Source organism: Ascaphus truei, chromosome 17 (genome assembly GCF_040206685.1).
Source record: "Ascaphus truei isolate aAscTru1 chromosome 17, aAscTru1.hap1, whole genome shotgun sequence".
NCBI lineage: Eukaryota > Metazoa > Chordata > Amphibia > Anura > Ascaphidae > Ascaphus > Ascaphus truei.
The window spans coordinates 27,368,993-27,390,934 of NC_134499.1; the positions used below are offsets into that span (position 1 = coordinate 27,368,993).

Consider the following 21,942-nt stretch of genomic DNA (forward strand, 5'->3'; position numbering starts at 1 on the left):
CAAGGGGTAAATTACTTGACTGATAATGGTTTATTGTGTGGTCAAAAAAATCAGGACGTGTACAGACACTAAAATCAATTAAAATAACATATAATGCTTCTACATAGGATCGGTGTGAATGTTAAACTAATATACTTGAATAGTAGTGTGGGAAACCATGAGTGAATAGGTCCCTGAATAACAGATATAAATATACGCCCCATACGAAGCTCCTAGTGAAACGCCGCTTTGGGTGTTCCTGCTTCTGCTGGAGTGATCGGTGATCTGCTGTGTGGGACACGGTGTGCTTCTCCTTGCTGCCAATGTCCGCTGCGGAGGTGCTAGCCTGCGAACAAGCCGAACGGATGTGAGGCGCTGTGATCTACAGTGTGAGACCCGGTGCACCTCCCTCTGATACTTACGTCCATTACGTAGTGTGCTGTGCCAGTCTGAGATGAAGACAAGCTGATGTGAGGTGCTGACCACACAATAAACCATTATCAGTCAAGTCATTTACCCCTTGAGTGCCTCTTTTTTGAGCGTTCACAGTATCCGTCTTTTGGTGCTGTACTTTCTTTGGTGTTTGCGAGCTACACATCCGTACAATATTTTTGTGCTGGATTTTCTAATAAAATAAGCATCTAGTAAATGTTCTCTAGCACAAACTAAGGATCCTGGCTGAAAAAGGAATGCAACTGCTCTCACTCATTAATTAGAGTCATCACTACTGTCAAAAAACAGAGACAGGAAAGTCTTCTGCTCTGTTGGTAGTACAGCAGGATTTCTGATATTGCGGGGCAGAGGACTTGAAGGACAAAGCCAGGTCATATCATTTTCACTCTTTATGCTGTAATGGAGGTGATGGCTGCCCTGTGAAGAAAAATCCCAGTGAACAATCTTTTGTTCTGTTTTAGAGAGGACCATTCTCTCGCCTGCACATATCTCCTTCTTTGTAGATGAAGGATGCTCTGTTGTTTGGTGGGAGCTAAGAACTGAACATTTCTCCCCATTCTTCTGCTGTGCCTTCCTTACCGGGGACTGAATGACAGGTAATGAAGGCACACAGCTCTCTGAGTAAAGATTAAAATAATCTTTTTGTGAGTCTTGGACAGAGCCCTCCCAGGTGACAGATTCGTTTCCAGATTTTACTTGTGAACTGTTAGCTAGAGATTTGGAAACGGTCCCTGTATTTTTTTTCATGGGAACATGTGTTCTTTTTTTCCTCATGTTTATTTTACGCTTGCAGGCTTTTTTCCTCTTTATATGGCTAGTATTTTTTTCGGTGATGGTGTTAGGTAACATGTTTTCTGTGCCAATAGATGGATTTGTTAGAACAAATAAATTGTTTTGCCTATGTGAGGTACAATGGTCATTTTGATATAATTTGTTATGTTGTAAAGCTTGCACAGTTTTTACAGTTGTACTGTCCCCATTGGTTAACTTTTCCACTAATATTCTTTTAGATAGCTCCAGAGAGAGCGAATCTGATTGCTCGGGACCCTTCTGAAAAAAGTCAGTGCAAGAATCAAAATCAATCGAAGGATCCTTAACATCGGGAGATGTTACATGAGAGATTTTAAAAGCTCCTGCAGAGTCTTTTAAACACAGATCTTCTCTGAATGGTGTATTGCTTGTTCCATCAGAGCTGCTTCTTACATTAGTTTGGGACAGTGATGAAGTATCCCGACAAGTTTTCATTGTTTTAAACTGTGATTTGATATGATCTTTAAGAGACATATCCTGAACAATTATTGGTGACGTCTGTGTAGTGTCATCTTTCAAGTGCAGTGGAACCTCAGGAACCAAATGAATCTTCTGAAGTTCATTTAGTATTTTATTTTCTGATGACTTCATGTAATCTGACAACCATGTTAATTTCTCTGACAGTTCCAGGTGCTGTTCACACTGTTGTGACTTTATTATATCCACGCACTCTACAAGCAACTGCACATTTGATCTTATGTTTGTTATCTCTGTATCTTTCTGTGGGAAAGGGGACAGGTCATAATCAACAACAACTCCAGGATAAAACTACAATGCATTGCATCAGCAAACCATAATAGTATGTAGACTACTCACTTGTTGGTAAATTAAAACCTGATAGTAATCATACAATATAGTTTTAAATGCCAAAGAGTTTTAGTCAATTGAAAAACTGACACTTAAAAGTACATGTAAGTTGTGTTCTTACATCCTCTAGTCTTGTGGACTCTTAGCATGAAGCCAATTGGAACACAAAACCCTGCTGGCTATTATAATAGTAAACACAGAGATGAACCTGAGGGGTCCAGTTCATTAAGCTTGGGCCCGGGAGAGGAACGGGCCGGACGATCAATCGGCAGAGTCTAACTTTCAGGATTGGCCGGCCTTGCCCCCCTTTGCCAGTTGGGCCTGGGTACCGTTGTCCTGACTCCGCCCCCGCCCCACACCCCCCTTCTCCCTGTCAGTGGCCCTGCATATTTCAGAGAAAGAGAATTAATAGAACAAGAGGTCTTGCTATAAAGCTGGAAGGTAACTCAGGGCAAATGTGAGGTGCCTCCATATTTTTCCAGTTACAAATGTATGGACTCCACTCAATTAAAGTATTTTACTATTGGGGCAAATGTGAGGAATTACTTTTTCACAGGAAAGGGCGGTGGATTAATGCAATAGGTACACTTACTTTATGAATTTTTTCCTCCAAGTCCAATAATACCTGCTCATCATTACTTTTAGCTGACAATGCTTTCAGTATCAATCCATGCTGTGATGCAGCACTGTCTTGCACTAGAAAAAAAAGTGCCTTTAACAGTGCTCTAACATGAGAAAATGTTGTTTTGTTTTTGGCTATAATTAATCTAACTATTTTGATTACTAATTTTTAAAACTATTAGATACTTAAATTGATTTATCTTGATTTGAAACATGGTTATTTTGTAAAATGAGTAACGATTATAATTTGCAAATTCATATAAATGTAAATGTTATATTCTGCTTTGATGTGGTCTGCATTAAAAAGACAATACATTTTCTTACTAGACAAGTGTAAGGCAGTGCTTATACCCAAAGCGGCCAAGCACGCGATGTCGCACGCCACCAAAACAAATGCACGTTTTGCATTGAGCGGCCACTAAGTGCGCGCAACCGCGTGTGCGAACCAAGCGGCCAAGCGCGTGAATTTCGAGCAGATCCAAGAAATTGATTTTCCAGAGCAACGGTTGCGTCATGTGAGCGTTTCAGCCAATGAGGGCGAACCGCTCACGTCACGTAATGCCACGATGCCTCCTGCCTGCAGTGCATTGTTCAGGCGGCGCATCGCCCTGAGGCTACGCCCCAGTGACTGCGTTGCATGCGCCTGCGAGGCTGGCGACGCGTGCAGCCGAATTCCCCGTCTGCAAAGTTGCAAGGGGAAAGACGGGGGGCGGCCGTGACGTCACCCGGCTTCGCCCTCATTGGCTGAAACGCATGGGGGGCGTGGCTTAGCGCTCCGTCGCTAGTTCCCCTCACAATTTTCTTGTAGGCTGGAAAAACTCACCATGCAGCGTGGCGGCCCCCCCCATGCAGCGTGGCGGCCCCCCCCATGCAGCGGGCCTGGCCCCATTGAGGGGCGGCTCTTGTCCCTGCAGCGTCCACCACAGCGGGCGCTGCAGTAGCCAGCGGGGACCTGGCCTGACGGAGCCTGACCGCCGCTGGTATAATCAAGGCCTAAGGCCTCGGCCATGTTACTTGCTTGCTGGCGGAAGCGCGCTGAGGCGCGCTCCCGCTCAGCACTGAGCCCCTACAGCCGCAATTAGAGCGGCTTTAGTAGGGGCTCACCTGCACTTACGCGCGCTTGCGGAAGCGCAGGTCTTGGGGGAATTTAAAATTCCCCCGCTTGCCGGCGAGACAGGCCGGTCACGTGAGCGGTTCGCCCAATGAGGGCGAACCAGCTCCGTGACGTCACTGGCCCGCCCCCGGCCAGTGACGCGCCCGCCCCCGGACCGCCCCCTGACGGCTGCTGAGAGCGCTTGCGGTAAGCAACCGCAAGGCCAGGGAAAGCACCCGCTTTCCCTGCGCCTCAGCGCGCCTCAGCACGCCAGCAGGGACCGTGGACTCGGCCTAAGAGTGAATTCCTCTTTTACGGACTATGCAATAACTATAGCAGTTTTCATATGCCCTCTACTGGTAAAAACATGTATAAATCATATCTAATCCACTCACATGCTTTAGAAACAGTTTTCACTGAATCCAATATTGTCTTGCATCTTAAATCCGTATTCTCCTCAAACTGACAGAAGGTCATTTGCAACTAGAAAAATATAAGTAAATAAACGGTAAGACATATTAAAAACAGACTCTGGAGAAGCTTACATAGTTAAAGATAACCTATTGTTAGAAACATTTTCAGAAAAGATTTCCTTCAATATAAAATTTGCCAGAAAAATGCATTTTTATTCTCATTTACTTACCCCTTGAATGTTTTCTTGAATGTTGGAAACCAAGTTGTTTAACTGTTCACTAGTTGAAACAAATAATTAATTTGTACGCATTTAAAATCAGACTGCATTTAAAATTAGATTTACAGTAGTCTCGGTTATACGACCTAAACGGGACCGATACCGTGGCAGATAACCGAAAAAGACGGATAATACGAAAAGTATTATCCCCCCCACATTTCGCTTACTGGTGGCAGAAGAAGAGGACTTCAAACCACAGGAGCGGTGTCTGTCCGGTGTTGCAGCATGCTCCTCACTGACCGTTCTCCTATACCGCTCTGCTCCGCACACAGGGTCCGATGGTCTTCTCCTTCCTGCTGCCGCCGCCCGCTGTCTTAACTCCATTCCTCCGCTGAAATGTCGTCTTCTCCGGCCATCAGCTGGTTTTACTCTGGTGCCGCTCTTGTGGTTTGCAGTTCTCTTCTTCTGCCACCGGTAAGTGAAAGGGGGGGGATGAGGGCGGTGGGAGAGTGACGGATAAAACGGAGTGTCGGTTAACAAAAGTCGGATAACCGAGACTCTACTGTATATGTATAATGTCATATGCATTGTTGAACTATGCGTGCAACATAAGTATCATTCACTGTTTGCATTTTAGCGTTACTGACATTAAAAGACATATGCCTTTGAAATTACCTGTTTCAATTGCACCTGCACAATAATAACATTATGTCGACTCAGTTCCTCGTTAACTACATCATTTATTAATCCAGTTGGTGAAATTAGTGGAAATATATTCTACTGTGCTTTGTCAAACTATTACATATTAAAAATGCAGAAATTATGCATTACCATTGCTTATTTATTGCTGTCATAGTAGAATACCAATATCTGAAACAATACGATTTGTTTCTTAGGGATATAAAGTAAGTAATGGACCCCAATTACTAAGACTCCCAGGGCCGTCAAAGGGGATGCGCTAGGACTACTGTCCCAGGTCTGGCAGCTGAAGGAGGCCCATCCAGCCACTCCCGGAAGTGTGGACGGACAGGAAGTAGATCGCGAGACTTCCATGATCGGACGAGATGCCAGGCCCCTTCCTCTGCCAGGAGAAATGCAAAAAGATTTTCCATCCCATTTATTAATTTGGTGGCTCTTCCCTGCACTTTTTCTAGTTCCATAATGTAATTTTTATGGAGTGGTACCCAAAATTGGACTCCATATCCAAGTTGTGGTCTTACTAATGCTTTATAGAGGGGCATAATTATGCTTACTTCCCTTCCATCCATCCTCAGTTTAATGCAAGATAAGATCTTATTTGCCTACTCCTAAATCCTTCTCTATCAAGGATTCACCTAATTTACCCCCATTTAAATTGTATGTTGCTTGTTTATTCTTGTTTCCCAAACATATAACCTTACATTTATCCGTATTGAACCTCACCTGCCATTTACTTTACCTACCCACATTTCTAGCCTATCCAAGTCCTTCTGAAGAGAAATTACAGCTTTCTCTGATTTTACTACATTGCACAATTTAGTGTCTTCAGCAAAGATGGAGACTTTGCTCTCTATGCCAACCTCATGGTCATTAATACACAAGTTAAAATGCAGAGGTCCCAGTACCGATCCTTGAGGTATTCCACTCACTTGAGCCCAACCTTAAAAGGTTCCATTTATGACAACTCTCTGTTGTCTATCCTTCAACCAGTTTTCAATCCAGGTGCAAATATTTTTAGAGTCCAATTTGCTTTATTTTGTACACTAACCTCTCAGCCATTGCAAAATGTAACTAGACCACATCAACTGCATTACCCTGGTTCTACTTACCACCTCAAATAAACTAATAAGGTTAGTTTTGCATGACCTATTCTTCATAAATCCATGCTGGCTATTACTAATAATTTTGTTATCCATTAGGTATTCCTGAATATTATCCCATACTAAACCTTCAAGTAGCTTCTCCACTATTGTCCGACTTACAGGCCTGTAATTCCCCGGCTGTGATCTAGCTCCCTTTTTAAAAATAGTCACTATGTCTGCTTTACGTCAATCTTGTGGTACTAAGCCTATGGAAATTGAGTCCTTGAATATTAAATGGAATGGTTTGGCAATTACTGAACTTAGCTCCTTAAGAACTCTTGGGTGTATGCCATTGGGGCCAGGTGGTTAATTTACTTTAATTTTATCAAGCCATTCCTTCCTCAGTTAACCAATTGATCGTTAATATAGATGTCGTGGCTTCATACTGTGGCACTATTTTTGCAATTGATTCCTCCCTGGTAAATACAGAAGCAAATAATTTGTTGAATGCCTCTTGGTATTGGAGCCAGAATTTACCAGTGTCATTGTCAAAGGCCACAATAAAAAAAAAAATCTAATTAATAGTGACTAATAAATATATATAAGCATTAACATACAACACACTTCCTTCAATCAGCCATCAGAATTAGGGAAAGGAAAAAAATAAGTGGGGGAATAAAATGCATCTCAAAATAATAAGTCCCTTTATTTTGTTTTATAAACAACTAGCTGATATACCCGGCGTTGCCCAGAATTTACCCCCCTTCACAGCTGCGGTCTCCCCTCCCTGCACCCCACAAAACTGCCCCCCTGCACCCCACATCACTCTCCCCCATGCACCCCACATCACTCTCCACCCCCCTGCAACCCTCATCACTGTCCACCCCACATCACTGTCAACCCCTTGCACCCCACATCACTGTCCACCCCCTGCACCCCACATCACTCGTCACTCCCCTGCACCCCACTTCACTCGTCACTCCCCTGCAACCCACATCTGTCTCTCCCCCCCTGCACCTCACATTATTCCCCCCCTGAACCGCACATCATTGTGTGTCCCCCCCATGCATGACCCCCGGTCCTCGCTAGCAGCAGTTTCAGATGTCCCTCTCCTTGAAATGTAAGGTAAGGGATTCAGGGAGGAGAGGGACTCCGTGGTGTGGTGTGGCCGGCCCCATCCTCCATCTGCGGCCGTAGTGCAGCATGGAGCGATCGGTGGCCGGGCAGGAGCGAGAGAGGGCCGGGACTCCAGTTGGTCTCTCGCGTGGCGCCGCCTCCCGCCCCCCACACCGCTGGCTGCAAGCGGGGAAGCCAGGGGGAGAGTGTGCTCGGTAGGAGCGGCTGTTAGTGTTGTGACCGGGGGGAGGGGGGTTTGTGGTGGGGGAGAGGTGAGGCCTGCGCCGGAGCAGCTGTTAGTGTTAGTGGCCAGGTGGTTGTGGGCGGGTGAGGAGGAGAAGAGAGTGGCAGTTGGGTGTCGTCATAGAGCCACGCAGGCCAATGAGAGGCGTGCAGGGCGGGGCAGGGATACGGACCAATCTGATTGGCCAGAGGCTGAGTGACAGACCCACGGACCACATCTAGCAACAATCCCACAAAATTCAATTTTATATATATAGAAAAGGTGAAGAGAATGTAGGTGCTTCCAACACAACCAATGTGAATAGTGATTCAAGTGACACAGTATAATGTGACTTTATATAATACACAGTGAACACATAGTGAGTTAATTAAATTATAAGGTTGTAACTCCCTGCTCAGACCCTCTGGTAGGGACTGTCTTCGGTGGTCCCAAGAAGATGCAAGTATTCTTCAGAATCCAGGGGGAGCATGGAAGTTCAACCAAAAAAATTAACAGAGAGATACCGGAAGGACTGAGACGCCACTCCGGACAGCCAACACTACCTGGAAGGACGTTGGTTAATGTCGCGGAGCCCAAGAGAGACACCGGCAGGGCTGGGACGCCGCTCCAGGACGATCAACAACACCCGAGGGGACGGTTGCCGGTGAGAGTTCACGACGTCGAGCACCATACACTTTGTGTTAAATGCTTTTTAATATTGCACACATTGTGAGCGGGATTCTTATACCTCATATATAAAGTTCATAACTTTTTGATCTGCGCAATTGTTTCTCTTTTCTACATTAAGGTACCAATCACTTGTTTCTAATATACAAGAACAGATTAGCAAGGTTTTGGATGTGTCAAAATAAACCACATTATAAGTAGGCAACACATAGGAGCCAAGGTTTCTTGCAACTTCACTAATTTAATACATCTACACTTAGATATGTTTTTCTGTTCCTTTTTTGGTTGAACTTCTCCCACGCTACCCCTGGATTCTGAAGAATACCTTTATTTTGTTTTGTAATTGTTATTCTGTGCACAAGTTTCAGTTATTAGTCATTTCCACCCTTGGGCAAAAAAAGCGAAATAAATTAAAATATGCTTAGTTCTGAGTATTAAGTTACTCTCTTCCCCTCTCCCCTCTCACTATCCCCTCCTCTTACTGGCCCCTCCACCCTCTCACTGCACTCCCCTCCCACCCCCTACTCTCACTGCGCTCCCTCCTCTCACTCTCCCCTCCTCTCACTGTCGCCCCCTCCCTCCTCACTGCCCCCCCTCCCTCCTTTCATTGCCCACTTCCCTCCTTTCACTCTCCCCATCCCTTCTCTCTCTCCCCCTCCCTCCTCTTTCACTCAATCATCACACTCAATTATTCCTCCCTCCCAATACTCAATTCTCCCAGTCCCCCCACCCACTCAATCCCCCACACCCACACAAGTCCCCCCTTACACACACACTCACAAACACACAAAATGCCACCCTTAGACACATACACACAACCCCCCCCCTGCTCCGCCCCCCCCCCTGCTCCACACACACACAATTACACATGTCCAGCACTTTACCTTGGGGCACGGTTAAGTCTCTGATTCAGCGTTGATGTGCAAGGTCTGGCTCAATATCTGGCGCAGCAAGCAGGGCACAGACAAACTAACAGGCACGGGGTAGGAAGAACGTGGAAGTGCTGGCTGGTATTTTAGGTAGGGGCCACACATGAAGCATTGAAGGGTCGCATGTGGCACGCGTCCACGGGTTGATTACCCGTGGACTAAGCTAACGATATCACACTTACTCATTTAAAAGAAAGTTGATTTTATATTCATTTAAAAATATTATTTATACTAAAAAGCATACTTATCCGATTTTTCTTTTGCTTTTTTCTTGTTTTCTTCAAATTGCTCCAAAATTCCTTTGGATTTTCCTGCACCGAAATGCAGAAATGATCCCATGTCTTTGAAGTCACCACTATACAAATGGGGCTTAGTCTGGTATTTCAAAAACACGCTAGGGTCGCTCTGTATTTAAAAGTGAGACAAGAGGATAATAATTTGATCTTTTGGACATATTGATATTGAAAAATTGAGTTAAGCACATAGATATCTGTGTCTACATTACTTATGCAATAAAAAGTGATATGTACCCATTTTTCTTTTTTATAAACACAAACTGTAATATTTCCTATGCCATTTAAGTTGTTTTGCATTTGTTTTACAAATACATTTTATACGTCTGTTATACTATTATATTTGGTCTCCTTGTCAAAATGTTTGCTAAATACTAAATCAATGCCATAAACCCATTAGTAAACTGCAGATGGGGCTAAATAGCTAAAGAATGTTATTTCTGCTTCTTGGCAAGGAATCCAACACAATTGAAATTCTTTCTTTTTTCCACATCCATCTCTTCACCTTAGGTTAAGCAATATTTCAAGTGCTGGGGCTACTGTATTTGTTAATATACTGAGAAAACGGACATCTGAATCTTTCACGGTTTAAATCTGCAATATATGTCAGGCCAACAAAATAAAATACATGTGCACATAGATCAAACCAAAATAATATTGACTAGATTAGTAACAAATTCCTAAAATTATCATATGCAGTTTTTTTTTTGTATTTATTACACATCTATATCTGCAGCAATGAACTCCATCAAATAGTAATTAGCAAATCTGCTAATATAAACAAAAGATCACTTACATCCTGGGAGTTGTGTTGTGAATTTTTTTGCTGTTTAGACTGTGCAGGTAACTCCAGAGATGTTGGCTGTGAAATATCCGGACAAAACTGCGAACCGAATAAAAACTGGGAATCTGTCAGGCTTGAGTAGTCACTGGGATTGCTACTGCGACCAGAAGACCTGTTTGCCCTGCAACACGCCAAACGATTTATATAAGAACATGTCTAAATATATACATCATATAAAAATATTACTTGTGAGCACATTCACGTCTTAGGCGTGTAATATAGTCCTCGCTGCTGTGTGCAGGTGCGCCCAGCGTTACACGTGCACGTGGGTGTTTAGTTGCTAGGGTGCAAGGGGTGACGCCTGCGGTTAGGGGGCGTGACTCTGATGCCACAGCGTGAGGCCGCGCTGTGATTGGTTCGTGGCGTGGCAGCAGCGCGAAAATACAATTTTATTGTATTTTCCCTGGTCTGCCGTGCCACCGCTCACGTTTGTGTGTGAGTCTGAAGTATAGGAACTGCAGGCTCATACCCTGCAATTGTAATTGACGCACGTACGGTAGCGCATGCGCGAGGACTATATTACACGCCTTAGACAGGTCTGCAACCCTGCTTTTCGCCATTATCACCTAGCATACAGTGCTTCCACTGCAGCAAGGGATTCTGGGAAATGACATGCAAATGAGCACTAGTGCCACCTTTTGTCTTAAATCCATTATTACATGGCTTAAGGGTGCATTTGCATGCCATTTCCCAGAATCCCTTGCTGCAGTGGAAGCACTGTATGCTAGGTGATAATGGCGAAAAGCAGGGTTGTAGACCTGTCTAAGACATGTGAATGTGCTCACAAGTAATATTTTTATATTCTATATGCTATATGGTGGAGGGTTTTTAGTCATCTTTTCACCCACCATAACATATATAAATATATATATATATATATTTATGTATTATTATTGTATTTGGGAACCATAAGCAGACAAGTAGTTGTTAACTTTAAGCCTAAATACCTTTTAAATTAAGCTTTTGTTCCTTTTGTGCAGCTTTTAGGAACAGAGGGACCAGCACTGGGTTGTAAAACCCATCTGGCACTCACATGATTACCCAATGATTTATGAACCTGCAATACCACTCGCCTCTCATGTTAAATAAGTAATTAGTTCCATTATATGATGAAGAAAGAAGCACAGGAGTCAATTCATTTCTATATTCTCTTTGCTTATGGTTCAAAACCAGCAAGTTAAATGTTTTAGTATAGTTATGTTTTCAGGAATATTACTCTCTGGTACTAGCAATGATTACTTGAGAATAAATTACATTATAAATACAGAAAACTCTCACCCGGTCCCTGGAGGGATGCTGAACATATCTTTGATGTTCCAAACATTGTAATTCATTTTTACACCTGAGGGGGGAAAAAACAAAGGGAAAATGCATGGAAAGAAGAGGAAATAAAACAACACTAAAGCCCAGGGGTGTGCAAACAGGGGGGCACAAAATGATCCAAGGGGAACGGCGACCTGATCCCTTAGCTTACAGAGGCCCCGCACTCTGTAACTGCCTCTTACTTTCTCTCCGGCTTCTCCTTCTGCATCTTCTGATAGCGACGACGCTTCCCCGTGACAACGCGGGACGGACGTCAAATGGCGGTTCCATATGGACCCAACAAACCACTTTTATGTGATTATCTCTTGTGCTATGCCGGTATATTGGATCTCTAGGGATCCTCACAGACACACACACAGATACCTTTTTTATTTGGACTAACAATTTATGTCATAGGACAAGCTTTCGAGAGTTCTCCTCTCTTCCTCAGGTCGGCGATACTGATTAACAATGGAATCTACGGCTAAAACAGAGGTTAGGAAAGCAGAAAGAAACCCAGAGATTTAGATTAGGGTGGGTGACAAATGGATGTTTGAAGAAATTTGAAGGGTAATAAAACGGTGACAAGTAACAGCATGGAGGGGGAAGGGGATGCTGCCAAAAACTTCAAGGCAGAATGAATATGCGCAGACACTGTATACTCCACCACGAAGAAGGAAGATACTGCTCACCAGTGGGACATCATTTCTCACAGCCAGATCATTCCATAAATTATATAAAAATCAAAATCCTCAATCCCCAAGAACGGAAAACATTTGAACTCAGAATGATAAGACTCTTTGACACCAAAACAAGAGGACTTAATGCGGATATGGGGTTTCTCACACTATCACAATGGTTTGTAATTATCCTGACTGCCTCTCTGCCAATGTTCTTATCCACTACTCCCCCCTTCCCCCTCCATGCTGTTACTTGTCACCATTTTATTGCCCTTCCAATTTCTTCAAACATCCATTTGTCACCCACCCTTATCTAAATCTCTGTTTTTTCTGCTTTCCAAACCTCTGTTTTAGCCGTAGATTGCTAAGGCTAAGGCCCCGCTCCCAGAGTCAGCGCACCCGCACTGCTGACAGGCGGTGCGCTGAGATACACAGACCGCGATATGCGGTCTGTAGGGAGCGGGAGCTGGAGCGGGAGGTGGGCGGGTGGTGGGCGTTTTGACAGGGAGGGGGGGCGTGGCTTGAGCGGAGGGACCCGCTACTCTCCCCCCCCCTCCCTCCACGGACTCGGGCTGGAGCTTCGGTAAGTAAAACACACACACACGCAGGCACTCATCCATACATACACACACACACACACACAGGCAGGCACTCACGCACTCATACACACACACACGCGCGCGCACACACACAGGCAGGCACTCACGCACTCATACACACACACACACAGACAGAGGCAGGCACTCACGCGCACACACAGACACACACACAGAGAAAGGCACTCACCTGCTTTCACTCCACACTCCTCCCCGCTCCCCGAAGCCTCTCCTCCTCCCGCAGCCTCCCCTCCCCATTGGCTCACAGCCACACACGTCACGCGTCAAAGCTAGAAAACACCATTCTGTGGTGTCTCCAGCGGCTGACGCGCGACAGCGTGTAGTCAGCTGTGCCGCCAGTGGGGACCGGGACCGGCTCGCGAGGATTCCCCTGCTGGTGGGGAACTCGCTACATTGCCGCCCGCGCCAACGAGCGCAGCGGGACCGAGGCCTAAGACTTAACCAATATTAGGGTTAGGCTGGCCAAGTCGTTTATTGATTCTGCTATTCTGATGCCAATTAAATAAAACAGAACAAGACCCGTATTTACCCGGCTCGCCCGGCCAGAGAGCCTCCACCTCCTCTTCAAAATACAGTGCACTGTTTGTAAACATCTATGGAGGTCCCTTTTCGGTCAAATTAATAATACCAGACCCTCCAACACTTGGCACATAAAAATAAAGTACTTTATTTGCTGTCAGTGTGGGATATATAAGACCTTCCAGGCACATGACTTCACCAAAGAGGCACAACACGTACAATTCACTATATGCAAAGGTCATATTATAAATAAAATGTGTACATATGGATGTATTTGCATATGTTTATATCTATAATATATACACACAACCAGCTGATTATTAGCAGAAATGTCATCAATCTCCCATCTTTAATTAGCTGAAGGTTCAGCTACTGACATAAGTAAGTACATAGGTACAGCTGAATTTAGATACAGGATACAGAGAATATGCACAGTGCTTGCTAAATAAGTACAGTTGAAGGACTTCTTAATATTCACCTACAAAGTACAGCCATTTTCGACAGGAATGTTAGGGACATTTCTTAACTATGAGGCTGATTTGCATTTTAATATGATCAATAAAAAAAAGTTTAACATTTTTTTTTCATTTGTTTTCGGCTGTAAACTCTTTAGAAATATTATACAATTGTCAGCCACATCTCCTGATAATGAGAATATGCGGCCCACTACCCGAGGAGGCCTGAGCTGCTCCTCCATCTAACACAATCACATTTGCCCAACCCCTCGAAAGAGGCATTTGGAGGAGGTTCCTGCCGCTTGGGAGGAGGGTGCGGAGAAGGGGAAGCGCCGCCCCCCTCCCTCTCGCACCTCCAACTGCAGCAACTATAGGGCCCTACAATTGTGGAGGCGACGATCTCTCTCACCTCAGGTCGATGCCATGGAGTTTTCGCGCCAAACAGCACGCGCCTCTTGAAGCACACCAGGCCGCGAGCGCGTGGACCGGCGGAAGGGAGGGGGCGCGAGGCCTCTGGTGCGCGCGCATCTCTCTATCCCGCCTTTTCTGTTGACTATAAAGCGCGCAGAAAAAAAAAAAAGCGTCGTTGTACATCATGAGGTGATGGTGTAGAGCCGCCATTGTGCTGCTCAGTGTCACCAATTAAGGACACGGTGTGGCGTATTATTTGTTTCCAACAAAACGTTTAATTTCACTTAAATCTAGTACAGCATACTACAGGGCATGTGTCCATAAGCCCAGATATACATTTACATAGTTTAAAAGATTTTATTTAAATAGTATTTTATAAGAATAAGCCATTTTAATAGTACTGTACAATTAAAGTGCAGAAATAAAAGAGTGACGAATAGACACTGATTGGTACTTAGGTTGCTACCAACAAACTAGGGTTAAAATAATGGGATAATGTATTATTTGAAGGTTTTAATGGGGCTCGCCTCAAAAATACAAATATGTTGCAAAAGCGCATAGGCGACCTTGAGGATCTAAAAAATAGTATATTTTGATCTTGGTGTGATTAAAAATATATAACCTGAACCAAATCTGATAGAATTGGAGATACTAAATGTTCTTTGAATATAGATAATGTGCATATGGTAAAAGTTACCCCTCCCCCACCCATTCATTCAATATTAATGTCAATTATATGAAATCAAAGAAAGAATGACTTGAAAAACACTTGGAATTCAAATGTCCCCTTTCTCTCAATTCCACTTTGATCTCTCAGAATTGAAACTGATTTGCTTTTTTCTAATGAGATTTTTTTTGTAAAGTTTCTTTTTCTTTGAGCTCTTAACTATATAAAAAAAATACATCAGTCTCTTTCCGAAAAAAAAAACCTTATGCAGATGTATCAGAGTGCCCAAACTAGGTTTCTTTTCTCTGTTTGTTGTTCATAAATACTTACCTAGGGAGCACCTACATCAGTATCACATTATACTTATTGACAGCTGTGGGGGTCCCCTATCTACGGGCAGATTTAATACCAAGAGGTCTAAGGGCTAATGTGCCACCAGCACATCATATAGTAGATGAAAAATTTACTAGGTCCTGGGAATTAATACTCAAACAATGCTCAATTATGCTAATGACTCTATTAGTTGATCATCAGAAAAAGAGTCTAGAGGTTATTACTAAGGACCTTGAGACCCAACTCAGTGAGATTACCACTTGGAAATCAGATGACAAATTTCTAGAATTAGAAGGTAAGCTCAAAGAAAATATAGATACGTTTACGTCAGAACTTAAAGAACGCAAAATAACTAAGTACGCCAGGGATAAAAAGGATTTTGCTGAGGGTAAGATCTTTCGTTACAAATTCACCAACAAAGGTAGGGCTAGGAAACAACACAACCCTAATCAAGAGTCATCCACAGAGTGGGAGAAATCAGATAGCGAGGAAGAAGTTTTAGTTCAGGACCAAGAGAGCGTACCTTTTTCCCACCCAGCTCTCCCTCCTTTTTTAGACCCCAGTCGGGCACCATTAGGACCCAGGAGGAGAGGAGGAGGAAGAAGACAAGAAGGGGGAAAGGAATGGGTCCTAAGGGACCGAGACACACTGTCCAACAAAGGGAGGAGGGGAGGGAATCAGCCGAGATACTAGAACACCATGATAAATCTAGAATTGTCAACCTGTCTAGTTTCACACTTAGGGCCTCATGCAGAGAGCAGCGCTAACATGGAAAGCGGCATTAATTGGCGGATTCTGCCTTCAGAAAGGCAGAAACCGGCAAGTTTAAAAAAAAGCGCCATTTTTTTTTTGTTCCCTTCAAATTCACCGCGCGCCTGGAGAGTTTAAAATCTCTCCAGTTTTTTTCTCTGCCGTATGCAGAGAGCCGCGATCGCCATCTAGTGGCTGCTCGCGCCAAAAAAATGGCGCGATTTTCAACATTTTCCCTCTCCACCAAGCAGCTGGCGCTCCGCGGCCGGTGGAGAGGGGAAAAAAAAAAACGCGATTTTTTCCCCAATAGTTTCAACAGCGCTAATAGCGCTGGTTGAAACTCTCCATATGCAGAAAGGCAGTTTTCTGCCCTTTCTGCATATGGAGATAAAAACTCTCCAAAAAAGGTAAAATGTTTCCCCCCTCTCCAATTCTGCATAGCGCTGCTCTCTGCATGAGGCCCTTAATGAGAATCATCTCAGTGTTCTGGCAAGAGGCCTTTCTTTCTCCCCTACGACAAATATGGACACCTTTGAATGGATAAAAGATATTAATCTATTCGCACGAAAACTAAAACTTCACAAATTCTTTAAACGTAGGGAAGATAGACTGGTAGCAGATGGTAGGGACCCCCTGGAAATGGCCAATGTTAAACTCCTGGAAGATCTCCTAGAGCAGCGGTGTGCAAACTGTGGGGCGCGACCCCCAGGGGGGGCGCGACACTGCCGACGGGGGGCACGGGGTTTACAGAGGCCCCGCGCGCTTCCCGAAGGCACTTAAATTAAGTGCCCGGGGAGCTGCAGGGACTCTGTAAACCTAACTTACCGTGGCTCCGGCGGCTTCCTCCCTGCGGTGCCATGGCAACGCGGCGTCAAAATGACGCTGCGAGGTCATGTAAGCAACGTGACGTCATTACGCCGGAGCGCGGGTAAGTTGGGGTTGCGGGGGGCGCGGGAGTGAGGGGACAGCCGTCAGGGGGGCGCAGGGAAAAAAGTTTGCGCCCCCCTGTCCTAGAGGATACTAATAGGATCCAGGGTGAGGGCCCATATACAGATCTGAGACCTAAGTCTAAATTTATCCCTGCTGGCGATATTTTCAATCACATTGAGGTCTTTGTGGATCTCATTACGAGGGACATTGAGGGCCCCCCTAAAACTAAACATCTGAGTAACCTTAGCTACCAAGAAAGCACTGCACTCACGGAGCTTGAAAATAAGAATGAAATTGTCATCAAACCATCTGATAAGGGGGGAAATCTGATCATTATGAATAGGGAAGACTACAAAGCATAAAACCGCAGGCTTTTATCGGATCTGACCTGCTATGAAGTCTTAAGAATGATCCTACTGTGAAGTACAGTAAGACACTTTTGATCATCCTCAATGAGGGGGTTAACAAACAAGGTAATCTCCAAACAAGAATTTGAATATATCATGAATAAGACACCAAGAATAGCCACCTTTTATAGTCTTCCCAAGATCCATAAGAACAGAATTCCCCCCCCCCCACCCCCACCCCGGGGAGACCTATCATCTCAGGTATAGGCAGCCTCACTGAGAATGCGAGCTCATACATTGATAAAGTCCTACGGTCCTTTGTAGCCAGTTTACCCTCTTACATCAAGGACACCAAGGACATCCTCAATAAATTAGAGGGTGTATTTATTACGGAAGACACTCTTTTGGTGAGCCTTGATGTGGGGGGCCTCTATACAAGTAAACAGCATGAATCAGGTTTGGAAGCAGTATCACACTTCTTATCCACAAGAGGTCAGTGGCATGGGACTCATAATACCTTTGTTTTGCGCCTCCTAGAGTTCGTACTTACGAATAACTATTTCCTATTTAACAACAAGTACTACCACCAGATACAGGGTACGGCAATGGGGACGAAATGTGCGCCCTCATATGCCAACCTGTATCTGGGGTGGTGGGAATCGGAAATAGTCTTCTCTGAACTTTTGGAAGAATACACGAGCCACGTGGAATTATGGACAAGATACATCGATGATGTGTTCTTGCTCTGGCGTGGCTCAGTAGACAAGGTCAGAGAATGTATTCATATTCTGAATAAGAACACTCTGAACCTTAAGCTTACTCTAGATTTCAACCTAAATAACATTTGCTTTTTAGATATCAGGGTATCCAGAGGAGCTAATGGCGAACTAAGCACCACCATTTACAGAAAACCCACATCCACGAATAGCCTACTTCAGGCTAGTAGCCATCATCCTAGGGCGCTAGTGAAAGGCATACCAGTAGGCCAATTCCTGCGGTTAAAACGCAACTGCAGTGACAGTGGAGAATTTGAAAAACAGGCAATACTGATGACAAACAGATTTATTAATCGTGGGTACAGTAAAAAGGTGGTCAGGATGGCATACAAAAGAGCCAAATTTACACCTCGGGCTGACCTCTTGAAACAAAAGACACCACAGACAGAGAAGAAAATTATACGTTTTATTGGTGGGTACAACAGCCAATGGCACCAGGCCAGGAGTATATTCCAACGTCACTGGCATATACTGACATCAGACCCAGACATTCAAGGGGCAGTGTGCAGCTATCCGTCGATGGTGAGCCGCAGGGCAAGGAACCTTCGGGACTCCCTAGTACATAGCCACTACACCAATCCCCAGGTGAGTACCTGGCTCACACCAAAACCACTTGGTACCTATACGTGTCAAAGATGCAAAGCCTGTAAAAATATTATGGTGACCAAGTCATTTTCTAACCATGATGATACGAAAACATATGATATACGCAAGTTTATCAATTGTGTTAGCGTAGGGGTCATCTACTTGGGGACTTGTGCGTGTGGCAAGAAGTATGTGGGGAAAACCAGGAGAGACTTCAAACAAAGGGTTCTTGAACACCTGGGCACCATCAGGAATAAAACTGACACCCCTGTGTCTAGGCATATGAACATGTGCCAGAATGGGAACATTGACTCCATTAAATTTATCGCCATAGACAAATACTCACCTGGCATCAGGAAAGGAAATTGGGACGCAGACCTTTTGAAAAAAGAAGCAAGGTGGATATATACCCTGGGGACACTGTCACCTAGAGGACTAAACGAGGGGTTTATGTTTTAACCTTTTATCTGATATCCCACGACTCTCTCTGGTATCTCTGAACAAATAGGAACATGTTTATTCACCATACTTTGTGAGTTAGTCTTTACTCCCTGCTAGCCCAGTCTCTGGAGTAGGTTAGTACCCAAGGATCACTGTCCTTACTATTACTATCATTTATTATTATTCATCTCATTGTTTGTACCAAGGGTGGATATATACATACACCTATGAATTGTTTACACCACAATACTGCTATCTACCATTACTCACCTGCACTTCATTAGGGACATGAAATAGGCCCCCAATGCCTGCAATAAACTATTATAGCATCAGCCCTTATTCTGGCATTTTTACTGATACTGCAGGCACTGTCATTCACAATCTGTGAGGGATACATGCTCCCCGATCCTCAATCAGCCGTGCAGTCAGGGACTCTCTGACGTCACGCACAGGGGGCGGAACTGAGCTAATGGGACAGGAAGTTTTTGAATGCTAGGGGTATAAAGGTACTCACAGAACCGGTGGGTCCCTCCCCTCCTACCTGCCTTGAGGAAGCGTTGTTACGCGAAACGCGCGCGTCGGCACACGGGTGCACGCGCATGACTCAGACACCTACACGTGAGTCAGCTGACAGCATTGCCTCCCAGCATTTGCAGCGTGTTTTCTTATGCAGTGGCTTCTGTAATGGATTGTCCAAGGGAGCCTTCTAACCAGTAGCTTGCCACTCTATCTGTCTACACTAACAAGATACATGCACATTAGTGCACCCTACTTATGATTTTGAATCTACCTACCCTCTCACTAGCACTGACCCTTTATTGACCGGCTCTGACTAACAGAGCAGGTGTTGGGTCAGTACCGTTTACCCTGGTTACTCCTATGAAACAAGCTATATATCGAATTAAATCCAAAGGTATACTGTAGATGTGAGGGTCACCGGCATACCACACATTGAGCTGTGCCTGCTGTTTTTATTAATGTAGCTTATGTATGTATCAGTGCTATACTTGCCACAATACTTTTGGCTGGGGAATACATTAACCTCCACACACCCAGTTTTGATTATACCTTGGACATACTATCGTTTCAGGTACCTGGGTTTGATTACATTACCCTGACACATCATTTACACCTCACAACTACGGGCCCTACCTCTAGTAGTACCTATCTAGTCACTGTGGAGTCGCAGTGCCACGATCACTGTTCTTGGCTACCGGCAGACCAAGCTAGGGTCCATTTTTGTGGCTGTTGTATTATTTTATATATTATGTATTCGGGATATTTAAAATTTTCATACCTCACCCAATAGATGTATCAGAGTGCTCAAAACTAGGTTTCTTTTCTCTGTTTGTTGTTCATAAATACTTACCTAGGGAACACCTACATCAGTATCACCTTATACTTATTGACAGCTGCGGGGTCCCCTATCTAGTACTTGCAGAATTATTACAGCATCTTACACTTTTTTCTACATTTACTTTCAAGTGTGAACATTTTGGAAACCCCTAAAAAAAAAATCAAAACATTAAGTAATATATTTAATCAGCGTACTAAATTCCAAAGCTAAAGGCTAACCTCAAGGAAATGCTAACACATTTATAGATTACAGAAACAAATTCTGCTTTTTAACATGTGTTGTTACCATGAGATTTGTAACTTGCACTTTCTTGTTATTTCATGAAACATGTAATGTTTCTTACACTTTAACCCCCCTCCTGAGGGGTTACTAGTAGGTTAATGTAGGCTGGGCCCCACCCTGTGTTGCTATAGTGATCATGAATCACAATGGAGTATTTAGAATAGGAGGATGGTTCTGGAGGGTCAGGCTCCTGGAGGACAAGAAGAGAGGAGCCTCTGGGAGAATAGATAGGGATATATCCATAAAGTGATAGAACAAATCAGACCCCCTTATTTATTGTTATAGATAGGTTCAGTACCCTTTAAGTTAGGGAATACAGCAGTTCCCAGAGAGCGGAAAATATTGCCCCACAGAGGGCCCAAGACAGAGGGTTCCTGGGTGTCGGCGGATCGGCTCTAACCGCATATCCGTACAAGTATTCATCTTCGTGCGTGGAAGTGGCAGTTTACAAACAGGAAAGGGGTACAATAGTCACCTGCAAAGACCCCGCCAGGAGCCATTTAAGCGCCCAGTTTAAACGGGTTATAGCAGATGTTACTCCACAGAAGGGGCCGGGTCCAACGCCAGTAAAGTAACAAAGTAGATACATCTCCCTCTGAGTGTTAAGAGTGGGCACTTAACATGTTTGATAACCCAAATTTTCCCCCAGGATGCAATACAAAAAGATTTGACTCATGGAAATCTAGAGGTATTACAGTATGGAGGTGGGCAACCTACTGTCTAAGGCCGCGTCCAAAGTATAACGGGCTAGCTTCCGCGCTTCCTTCTCCTGGCATCGGGCTTGCAAAACAAACTTGTTTGTATTGCGAATCTCCGCTCTCCCTGTAGCGCATGTGCATGCGCTCACGCACTATGCACATATGCATTGCCGTCCTAGTGTTTGTTTCGGTGCGAGATACGTGGCTTGTGCCGTATCCTGCACTATGGACAAAGCCTAAAGGGAAGCTAATGAGCTTCGAGGAGATGTGTCTCAAATATTCCTTGTAAAAATCAGAGATATTTAAGTATTTACAAGTAAGACATTTTACCCAGAACATCCAACTCAGAATTCCTGAACACTACAGTCTTTGAGAGGATATGTAGAGCTAAAAAATATGAGAAAGGCCTGATCACGGTAATATATAAGGAAATTGGCCCTTCAGGAAAACTTAGAAATTAATATAGCAATAAATCGCTAGACAAAATACGTATCTTTTTGAACTTTTGAAGACGTCATTCTAAAA

At 44.2% G+C, this 21,942-nt stretch overlaps 2 protein-coding genes across 4 annotated transcripts in view; one reads left to right on the forward strand and one right to left on the reverse strand.

Moving 5' to 3' along the window:
- Nucleotides 1-14,353, reverse strand: IHO1 (interactor of HORMAD1 1). Of its 3 annotated transcripts, none has more exons than XM_075574425.1 (8): nucleotides 14,250-14,353; nucleotides 11,546-11,609; nucleotides 10,220-10,388; nucleotides 9,375-9,535; nucleotides 4,407-4,455; nucleotides 4,159-4,246; nucleotides 2,642-2,745; nucleotides 1-1,962 (listed from the first exon to the last, which is right to left on the reverse strand). In XM_075574425.1, the coding sequence occupies exons 2-8, from the start codon at nucleotides 11,599-11,601 to the stop codon at nucleotides 688-690; spliced, it is 1,902 nt and encodes a 633-aa protein (XP_075430540.1). In that variant the 5' UTR covers nucleotides 11,602-11,609; nucleotides 14,250-14,353; the 3' UTR covers nucleotides 1-687. The 3 variants fall into 3 exon arrangements, with proteins under 3 accessions (XP_075430540.1, XP_075430539.1, XP_075430541.1); XM_075574424.1 differs by lacking the exon at nucleotides 14,250-14,353 and adding an exon at nucleotides 13,868-14,243; XM_075574426.1 differs by lacking the exon at nucleotides 14,250-14,353 and adding an exon at nucleotides 13,864-14,243.
- A 91-nt stretch (nucleotides 14,354-14,444) lies between these two features.
- Nucleotides 14,445-21,942, forward strand: part of CIMIP7 (ciliary microtubule inner protein 7) — a 44,423-nt gene continuing 36,925 nt past the window's right edge. Inside the window, exon 1 of the mRNA XM_075574428.1 lies at nucleotides 14,445-15,546. The gene's annotated coding sequence lies outside the window, so the exon portion shown is untranslated. The remainder of the gene's footprint in view (nucleotides 15,547-21,942) is intronic.